The sequence below is a fragment of the Colius striatus genome, chromosome 2, assembly GCF_028858725.1.
Source record: "Colius striatus isolate bColStr4 chromosome 2, bColStr4.1.hap1, whole genome shotgun sequence".
NCBI lineage: Eukaryota > Metazoa > Chordata > Aves > Coliiformes > Coliidae > Colius > Colius striatus.
The window spans coordinates 105,401,473-105,411,778 of record NC_084760.1 but is presented as its reverse complement, the minus strand read 5'-3'; the positions used below and the strand labels follow the sequence as shown (position 1 = coordinate 105,411,778).

Sequence of the window (10,306 nt, the reverse complement as noted above, 5' to 3'; positions counted from 1 at the left end):
AAAATGGAAGTTGGCGACCTCGCAAGATGATACAGACGCCTATTATTCTCGGGGGAAGACGGCCCAGCTGGGCACATAGGTAAGTGCACGGGCAAAATCGCCTCTTTTTTAATTTCTTCCGGTCCCGGCCCCGATTCTGGAAATAACCCGCAGCTGACACACGCTGGTTTGGCGGCGCGCAGTGCGAGCTGGCGAGGCTTGAGCTGGCCGCGGCAGGGCTCACCCGCCGCCCTACCTTACTCCAAGACGGAGAGGCAGCCTCGAGGCGCAATTCCGTCGGCTGCCGGTTAGCGAAGGACCGAGGCGGGGCTCGCCCCACCAGCCCCCGTCCCGTCCGCCCCGGTACAGAGCGGCTGCTGGCCCGCAGGGGTTCTGCATCGCCCGGGCGCGCTCCCGCCCGCCGCCGCGCCCCGAGCCTGTCCCTCCGCGCTCGCCGTCGCGCCGCAGCCAATCAGCAGGCGCGGCGCGGGGCGGGCAGCCGAGGCGGGAGCCGGCGCACGGAGCGCAGCGCAGCGCAGCGGAGCGGGCGGCCATGGAAGACGTGTGCGCCAAGTTCGTGTCGCAGAAGATCAGCAAGACGCGCTGGCGGCCGCAGCCCGCCTCCGCACTTCAGCCCCCTGACCTGTTTGCTACCGGCTCCTGGGACAACGAGGTAGGTGGCGAGCGAGCCCGGAGGCGCGGCGCGTCCTTCCCGGTGAGGCATGGGACCCGCCGCCTCTGCCTGCAAAGCCTCCGCCGCTTCGCGTGAGAGAGCGGGCCCGCAGCTTGCCGTGAGCACTTCCCGGCCCGGCAGTCCCGGCCTTCCCTTGACTATGCTTTTTTTCTGTCTTTGAGGATACCGGGGGCCTCCCGGCTGCTCGGCATGGCTATCTCGCCGGGTGAGCGCTTCCTTGCACGGCCTGCAGCCTAGTGCTTTCCCTAGTATCTAGGCTGGCTCGTTGACAGATACTTTTAAATACATTTTCGACTAAAACTGGTGGTGTTTTTTCCATACAGGATAACAGGATCTCCATTTGGTCTGTTGGAGATGTTGGAAATGTGGGCCTGAATAGTGAATATCAAGGAGAACCTCAGCTACTGTGTGACATCAAGCACAATGGTGATGTTATGGACATGCAGGTAAAATAGCATGTGTGGAACAGATTTGTGCTTATTTAGGGCTTCTCGCTTAAGGGAGATTAAGTGTTGGTGAGCTGCCAAAATGCTGAGATTCACAAAAAAAAAAAATCGTAGGAAGAAAGGCAAAACCAACCAGTATCCATTTGTGGATTTGTTTTGTTTGGGTTTTTAACTATACCTAGCAATAATTTACATTACTCTAAAATGGAAATTATCATCTAAGTTTTGTTGTGAACTAATAGCACATTTATTATCCCACTTTAGTTTTTGGATCAAGAGAAAATTGTGGTTGCCTCATCAACAGGAACTGTAACGGTATTCCGTCATCATCAAAATAACCAGGTATGTAATTTGTACTGGCTTTAAGATGCTGTTATATGTAGTACAGGTCACTTTGATCTTAGCACAAGATTTCTCAAAGTTACTACATCAAGAAATATCTGCATACCAAAATCAATTGTTTTGAAGTTTGTTATAAAAAGCCTTGGCCTTATGCACACCAGGAAATTTTAAAAAAATTTTTTACAGATACTACAAAAATTAGACTCCACAGACACACACAAAAAGTTCCACTTAAACATAAGAAAAATCTATTTTACTGTGAGGGTGACAGAGCCCTGGCCCAGGCTGCCCAGAGGGGTTGTGGAGTCTCCTTCCTTGGAGGTCTTCAAGACCCGCCTGGACTTGTTCCTATGCGACCTGATCTAGGTGGACCTGCTTCGTCAGGGGGGTTGGACTAGATGATCTTTAAAGGTACCTTCCAACCCCTACCACTCAATGATTCTATGTGTAACTAAACTGTTCATTCCCTGAAAACATTTAGAGTTTAGATTGTTTCAGGAGGGTATTAATAGACTTGTGCCTGCCTTATTACAAGTTTTTACATTCTTGAACTAAATGACTCATGTTGAATTTCTTCTCACAGGTGTCATGTGTGGGAAAATATGTAAACTCTGTAGCCTTTTGCTTTGATTAGAAACCACTGAAAATTATTGCGCAGTGACTTTTTTATATAGTCATAATAAAGACTATTATCTGTTAATAGTTTGCAATCTAAATCTAAATCTGACATTACCTTTTGTAAAGGCCTCAGCTCTTTTCCATTGCCTTACAGAAAGACTGAAGGGGTAAGAAGTGACATTTCACAGTTCTTAAGTAGATTACGTTCTTGTGAAAGAGGTGGCTTAGAGAAGAAATAATCAATGTGTCTTTGAAGGGTTGTGTTCTCAAGAGTTGAGGAAAATCTAGATCTCTAGTAGTGTGTCATTCCTGGAGCTTGTTTCTGGTTTTGTGAGTATCCTGGAAGCTACAGTCTATCAAGATCATTAACAGCAGAATTTCATGTCTGATTGCTGCTTAGACTTTATCTGCCAACCACCGGTGGGAGAAAGCCCATTATCATGTGGATCAAGACACATCTTCTGGTGGAGCAGCGTGTACTGGAGTAATCTGCAACAATCCTGAAATTGTCACTGTTGGAGAAGATGGTAGAATCAATCTCTTCAGAGCTGACCAGAAGGATGCAGTAAGAACTATAGGTATGTTAGATAACTGTTCAAATTGGTTTACTTTTGAGCAGTTTGTTTGGATTTTAGCTTCTTATGTGCTTGCTCCAGATTATTCCTCCAGACTACAGATTATTGTAGTGTATTTCTGTATTCATTCATATGCAAATTAATGTTTTAACTGATGGAGAAGTTTCAAGCCCAACATTCTCTGTAGGCTTTTTTTGTCTTGGATTGTTAAATGCTATGACATTATACTTGAAATCTAACCACATTTCATGAAGTACTGTGTCACAGGTTCTTCATAACTGGAGGTCAGTGAAACAGTCATTCCAATTCATTATTTGTACTAAGATTAACCCTAATGGTGTCCATTTGCAAAGTCATCTGTTTCTCCGTGTGTAAAGGAACACCAAGAACCAGAAGTCACTGTTTGTACCCTGTTCTTCTGCCAGATATCATGGCTTACAGTGACAATTTCTCCCTCAGTGAAAAAGCTCCCTATTTCCTAGAGTAACAGATGAAGTGATAAAATAAGAGATTTGTGAAAGGTGCCAAAATGTGGTTATTCCCAACTCTTCTATCATGCTAGATAGATATCAATATAATACAAGTTTGTAATATTTATTGGAAATGAAACTTAAAAGTAGACACAATTTAAAGGACAGTAACATCATGTTTGATGGTGGCATTATTAAGGCAAAACTTTCTCCCTGGAATATCAGTTTTACACAGCATCTGGGTTTCTTCTCAAGCAAAATCTTTCCCCCAACGGATGAAGGAATTCACAGTGATAAGCCAATTAAGGAAGGAAGCGCTCTGAGGTTTCTAGCAGGGAGTACTTGTGTGTGTGTGGCTGTATACACACACAAGATAAATCCTATTAATTGCATACATCCCTTTACTGAAGCTCCTTGAGGATTTCTGTCAGAAAGCTTTCTATGCTTTAAAAGTGAAGAAACAAGGCATGAGGTAGATTTTATGAGCACATGCACACAAAACACAGTAACTTCCCCTCTGAGGGGCGAGAATGTTAACTAGTTTAGGATTATTTTTAAATCTTTATTTGTATACAGATAGTGTTCTAGTACAAATTTAATAGAGTAAGCTATTTTGCTGACTCACTGGAGGCAGATCTCCACAACAAATGTGCAGTTTCTCAGATGTTTTCATATAGACTTAACATGCAAGGTGCAAGTTGTATTTTTCAGTGCTCACTTGATAGTACTAGGTGAAAATGCCTGCTTTGTAGTGGTAGCATCACCCAGTGTTATGCTGCAGTAAGATTTTGCACTGACATTAGCTGCCATATAAACACTTCAGTCACATGTGAATTAACTGATAAATGTCTCTTTGGAAATGAGATGGGAAATGTTAAAATAGAAACCTATAACCTGGTAAGTGAAGGCTGCCTGGAGTTATGTGGCACAAACTCATTAACTAGAAATTGTTTTACACTAAGAGTTGAAGAGGGGAGAGAGAACATCTTGGAAGATGCCTTCATGTTCTTAAGGATGGAGTTCTATAGTGTAAGCAAACCTTTGTACTGGCTCCTAATTCAATGATATGTTGACATTTCCCAGGTGCTGAGCTGAACCCTCAACATCTTTTAACATGAAGACATAACTCTTGTTCCTCATGAAGTATTTGTAAAGAAGCACTTTGCTGTTTTGTTGTTGTTTAATGGATTTAAGAGTATAATACAAAGTTAATATGTTTATAGTCAATCATGGGAGTGAAAAAATCTCCAGAGTTAGAGATGATGTAAAAAATCTTTTAGAGCTGTGAAGATGTATCGCTGCTAAATCACCTACTATTACTCTGTCACAAAATTTTAAATCCTTTAGAACTTCAGTGTTCAGTAATGTAACATTTCTTTGTAAATGTGTTTTGTTACTTTTTTTCCTTGCCCTTGGCTTTTATTTAAATAGGCAGAAAACTGATTCAAGTATCTGTAACTAGGCAGGAATATAACTTATCTGTCTCAATATCAGAAAAAGTTTCCATCTGATGCAGAAAAAAAGTATTTTCAGGATACATTTACACAAAGACTTTTAAAAAACTTGAGGTGAAGTTAGGTTTAACAATGTTACCTCACTCAGTTAAGATGAACAAGCACAGCATGATTCTGCTTTGGCTTCAGGGACAGGGATGGATATCACATTGGCAGCTCTTGGAAAAGGTCTAAAGAAAGTTGGTGAATTAAGGGCTTTTGTATTCAGCTGCTGAATGTTCTCAGCCAGAGTTACTGCTTCTTGTGTTCAAAAGAACCGCATTATGAAAAGCTCCATAGCTTGCCTCCTGCCAGGAGATGTGGAATATATAAAGAAAACACTTAGGAAAACCATGAACCTGGCTAAATCAATTTCTCTTCCTAAGAACCACTGAAAGAAATCTTAATGGATCAACAAGTAGTTCTTTAAGCACTGGAGTTAATTAATTATAGCTTCTTAGAGATTTGTCTCAGTAATGTTTGACATAGGAAGCAAGAGCTCCTTTTCCAAAGGGTACCCTTGCCAGACATAAAATTCACATGACATTGGTCTGTCTCTGCCCCTGAAAACACAAGAGAGGTTGTAACCGTATTTAAGCAGCTGTGTTCTCTTTCCTGAAAGGAGTTATTTTGTCATAATGAAATGGAGACTTAACATCCCATAGGTTTATCTGAATGCTTTTCCTCATCTCTCTTGCAGACAACGCAGACAGCAGTACGCTTCATGCAGTGACTTTCCTTCGCACAACTGAGATCTTGACAGTAAATTCAATTGGACAGTTAAAAATATGGGACTTCAGACAGCAAAGAAATGAGCCATCTCAAATATTTTCTTTGTAAGACTTTCATTTTTTTACATGTTTACAGAGAAGCACATGCTACTTGATATCATCTGATTTAAATCTTTTCTGATGGTTTCTTGACAATGGGATGATAAAGGATTGTTGGGTTTTTTTAAATTAAAAAACATGGTTTAAAATTTCTTTGGTATTTAAATAATCAAAATCAGACTCTGCTTACTGGCCAAATCACTGTTGTGGCTGAGCATTGTATTTTGGCGATCTGGTTTATGACTTAACTTTTAAAGGACTATTGCACCTGAACACTTGCTCTTTTTTAAGGAAAAAAACAAAACTAACCCTTAGCCTCAAACTCTTCCTACTTAAATAAATATAACACCTATGTTTCTCCACAGACCTAATATAAAGTTTCTAGTATTTGAAATGTATTTGCCTGGTAACTTTGTGCCACGTAAGGTATTGTGAGGAAACTGAGCTAGATTAAAATTGTTGTTGTCTGTGGAATGATTCCCATTGCTGTTAATAGGCTCTAGTTTCAGTACCTGTTTGATTGGTGCCCAGTCTCGCACAGAACCAGATGCTCATCCGACTAGCTTCGTATTATTGCCATACCTCTAACTTCCAGTAGATGTCATGTGTCTTCAGCCTGTAGCGACCAGATGCTGCAGGAACTGCAGCTGCACTTGACACCGTTATTCATCAGTGCTCGTAGGGATTAAGAAGGAGAAACCAAAAGCAGAATAAAGAATTCATGTTTGGGTTTGGTTTTTTGTTTGTTTTTTTTCTTCTGCTTTGCAGGACAGGTGACAGAGTTCCCCTGCACTGTGTGGACAGGCATCCCAATCAGCAGCATATTGTGGCCACAGGGGGCCAGGATGGGATGCTGAGTATATGGGATATCAGGCAAGGTACTATGCCAGTGTCTCTGCTGAATGCTCACGAAGCAGAAAGTAAGTATCTGAAATGGAGGTGAGGAGAAGAAGGTGGCACTTTAGAAAAGTTTCTAATTTCTGTAAAAAATCAGGTGTAGCTATGATAGAAAAATCACATAGTTGCTACTCTAGGTGTTTTCATCCAGTTGGCTTCGATTTGTTTCTTCTCTGTATATGAAACTGTTCTTATCTAAAAGCCAACTCTATCTAAACTGAATCTAGACTTAGTAAACATTTTTTTAATGAGTCATTAGATGTGTTTAATCAGAATGTCTGTTTCTAGAAGGGTAGGTATATAAATAGTTATAGAATTGGATGTTTTAGTATGCAGGTATAGTACAGCAAGAATGCAGTTACTAACAAACTTGAAGGTATGAGGAAGGAGGAGAAACTCAAGATAGTATAGATCCATTTGGTGCCTCTGCAATGCTGAAACAGCTCACTTTCCCAGTAACTTTATATGAACAAGATAACAGTTCATATTTTGCTGAAAAGTTCTTGATGACACAGTTCTATTTAACGAGTAAAACTATTTATTGATGTTAAGTTTTACTGACTTAAATATCTGTTCCACAGTTTTTATATTTCGACACAAAATAATAATGTGTGTGCTGGGAAGGAATGCATGCTGTGTGCAGATTTAAAATTAATAGTAAGGAAGATGGTATGAGAAAGTATTTGGAATGCCTGAATAAGAATTTAGCCTTCAGCCTTCAACAATTTTCACAGGACTGAAAATGCAACAAAATAGTCTCTTTCTCCTTCCCTCACCCCGGGGAGGGAAAACCACAGTAAATAACTAAAGATGGGGTTTTGTGTCTCCAAGCCTCACTTGAAAAATTGAAAGTTTTGGTGGGGACCTAGGTTCTTGCAAGTGCATGCCCACATCATATTACCAAGTGCACTGAGTGAAGTACTTGATACTTGTTCTGAAATGATTTTGTTGTTTGATTTTTGTTTGGTGCTTCCAGTGTGGGAAGTTCACTTCCATCCCTCCAACCCTGATCACCTATTCACGTGTTCTGAAGATGGATCTCTTTGGCACTGGGATACTTCAACAGATGTCTCTGAAAAACCATCTTTTCTTCATCAAGGTAAGGATGTTTGAAGTCAGTCTGTCCCAAATTTGTCAGTTGGCAGTATAATTAAAAGTGGATGTTCTCACATGACCCATGTTATTAATAGAACGTAATGTTAATATAGCAAATGAAATGCTGGTTTCTTTTCTTGGAAAGAAAGCCCTCTTAGGCACTTCAGCAGATCTGCTGAGACCAACAGTTGTGTGTGTTTGGTTGGGATTTTTTTTGTGGTCTGTTGTTTTTGTGGTTTTGTTTATTTGTTGTTTTAATATTCTGTACTCTGTCCAATGTGTGAAGGGGCACATCTAGTATTTCAAAGATAGATTGTGTCCACTTCCAAATAATCTATATAGAAAAGACATGAAGACATCCTAAAGGACACGTTACTATCAGAGTCTCTAAGGAAGTTAAACAAAACCCTAAAATACGAAAATAATTGACATGTCAGTAGGAGAGTGGAATTATTAATTTACTATACAAGATCATAATTGGAACTTAACAATGAATGAAACTGGTTCCCTCTGTATCATGGAAGGATTTTCATGAAAGATATGATACTGACTTAATATAAACGCTCATTTTCATATTCTAGTCACAAAGAGTGCTTAATTGCTTGCCACTTAGTGGGGAATCTTTCAGATATCATCTGCTGCCTTTGGCCTCAAAGTTGCCATTCAGAGCTCAGTTCTATATAGGGAAGCAACAGGATAACTAATTTAAGTTTCATTCTGCATGTTTTCAAGTGTATTAAATATAAACCCTGTAGCCTCATTTCGGCCACTTACTAATTTTATGCTGAGTGATGGGTCTGTCCTTGCTTTAATCTGTGGCTAGAAAAATTTGTAGATACTTACACTGTTCAGTAAGAGCAGTTCATAGTTCTACTGACTTACTTGTCTTAACTGAGAGACAGAACTGACAGCAGGTTTCTGTAATCACTTCAAATACTTAATATTTTTTCTTTAAGCTGTTTCCTTTATTTACCAAATAAATGACATCTGTTAACTCATCTGAAAACCTGACTGAAATGTAAACTGATGCTCCTGTAATGTCTGTCCCATACCTACTATATTTCTCCAAATTCTGAGAATATTTAAACTATATTGAAACTTATTTCCCTGTCCTTCTTTCAGGAGGAAGAAGTACTACCTATTTTTCCCACAATACCATTAACCAGTCTGTAGTGAGTGCCTGGCTAAGCAACGATCCTACCAAAGACCGCATGGAAATCACCAACTTGATTCCAAATCAGACTTTGTCTGTGAATAGTTTGGATATTTTAGGACCATGCCTAGTATATGGCACTGATGCAGAGGCTATTTATGTGAACAGACAACTTTTTGCATGAAACAACTTGCAGTGTCCCTTTTGAAGTACCAATCACCTTGGAACTACCTTGAACTACTGCCAAGTTCATTCTTAACCATACCTATTAGTTTGTTATCAGCATGTGGGGGACGGGGAGAGGCCTGCATCTTGGGCCTTGCACTGCAGAAGAAATGTAAAGTGCAGATTCTGACAGCTGCCATTCATTATTGATGGTCCAGCATGAGGAACTGGGCAAGCTTACATGTATGCTTGCTCTCATTTCTCTCTTGGTCCCTGTTTGGTTTTGGGAAGCAGGAAAGTATTGCTGGGGCAAGATATTTGCTGTACACTGTCCATAACACACATGTATACAAAGTAAAGGGAAACTCCCAGTTTTTATTTTTACCATCCTAAACATATTTTTCAAGTATTAATTCTAAGGCCAAACTACGGGGTTCTTTGAAGTCCTTTTTATGTCATTTGAGAGAGATGAGTTTTTACAAGCTGATTTTTGTCTATATTTAGGGGAACATACCTTTTTATGTTAGTTCATGACATCTGGAAAGGAAAACTGTTAAAAGCTGTCACGTGTGAGAGGTTCTATCAGAATCTTTGCATTTTAGTGACATTATTTTGATTATTTACAGCTACATCATGGATGCTGCATGTTAAAACTTGATCTGGATAATGTGCAGGTAACTCAAATGTGTTTTAATAGTTAAGAGGCCAGAATTGACAAATGCAACAAATGTGATGACTGTGCTTTCAGGTGTGAAGAGATTTTCCAAATTTCAGACACGGTCTCTCTCTGAATCAAAATTTCACACTTGGTCTGTTGCAATTTTTGAAAAGTTAAATTTTACAGTGAGTGTTGTACCTACCGTTTGTTGCAGGGAACACTTTCTCTTTTTAATAAAAAGTCTTGCACAAGAATACTGGTCTGACTTACTAAATTAGTTGAAATGGCTGTACTTGCAATCATTTTTGCGGGAAAAGAAATAATGATAAGTTATTTCGACTGATCCTGGAGATGCAATCTGAAGGACGAAGGGAAACTTCAGGATGGTGGGCAGTAGCAGATTTAAGTTACAAGGTTTAACATGGGTTCAGTGTACTTCCATGTCAGCAAGAACAGCCTTGACCTGCCGCGATAAGCGTATTTTAGCCCGTCTTAATTTCTTCCCGTAGTTGGGAGGTGGAAGGTGGGCTGGGCACAGAGCTGTCACGCAGGAAGTCACGGAGTTGCCCAGGGGCACGGTGGAGCGTCTTCAGTTTTGCTTCCCACTGTGAAATGCAGCACTCTCCCTGAAACGGTGGCGATGCGTCTGTGCGTGCCGGTCGACGGGTTTTCCTTCCTGGCGACTTTGGGCACGGTGGGCCGTAACGAATCCTTCCATCGGGCACTTGGAGTGAAGGAGGTTCGGCAACGCTTTTTAGTCTTCGTTAGAAAATCGGTAGCTATCCAGCGAGCTCGGTACGGCCACAGAAAGCAGGAATGAAAGGTGTCAGCGGTGGGGGAGCGGGAGGACGTGCGTTTGGCGGTGCCTTCGGTCCGCTGAGCGGCAAGCGG

At 40.9% G+C, this 10,306-nt stretch overlaps 1 protein-coding gene across 1 annotated transcript; it reads left to right on the top strand.

Moving 5' to 3' along the window:
• Positions 1–455: 455 nt before the first annotated feature.
• Positions 456–9,669, top strand: NUP43 (nucleoporin 43). Its single transcript, XM_061988974.1, has 8 exons — positions 456–652; positions 997–1,119; positions 1,384–1,461; positions 2,480–2,657; positions 5,318–5,453; positions 6,216–6,367; positions 7,321–7,443; positions 8,562–9,669. Exons 1-8 carry the CDS (start codon positions 533–535, stop codon positions 8,774–8,776), a joined length of 1,125 nt encoding a protein of 374 aa, XP_061844958.1. The 5' UTR covers positions 456–532; the 3' UTR covers positions 8,777–9,669.
• The last annotated feature ends 637 nt before the right edge of the window (positions 9,670–10,306 follow it).

Excerpts from the sequence above, each read along its gene's own strand:
- NUP43 (XM_061988974.1), top strand. The coding sequence starts at position 533 with ATGGAAGACGTGTGCGCCAAGTTCGTGTCGCAGAAGATCAGCAAGACG. Across the intron at positions 6,368-7,320 it reads GAATGCTCACGAAGCAGAAA|TGTGGGAAGTTCACTTCCAT; the intron begins GTAAGTATCTGA and ends TGGTGCTTCCAG. Across the intron at positions 7,444-8,561 it reads ACCATCTTTTCTTCATCAAG|GAGGAAGAAGTACTACCTAT; the intron begins GTAAGGATGTTT and ends TCCTTCTTTCAG.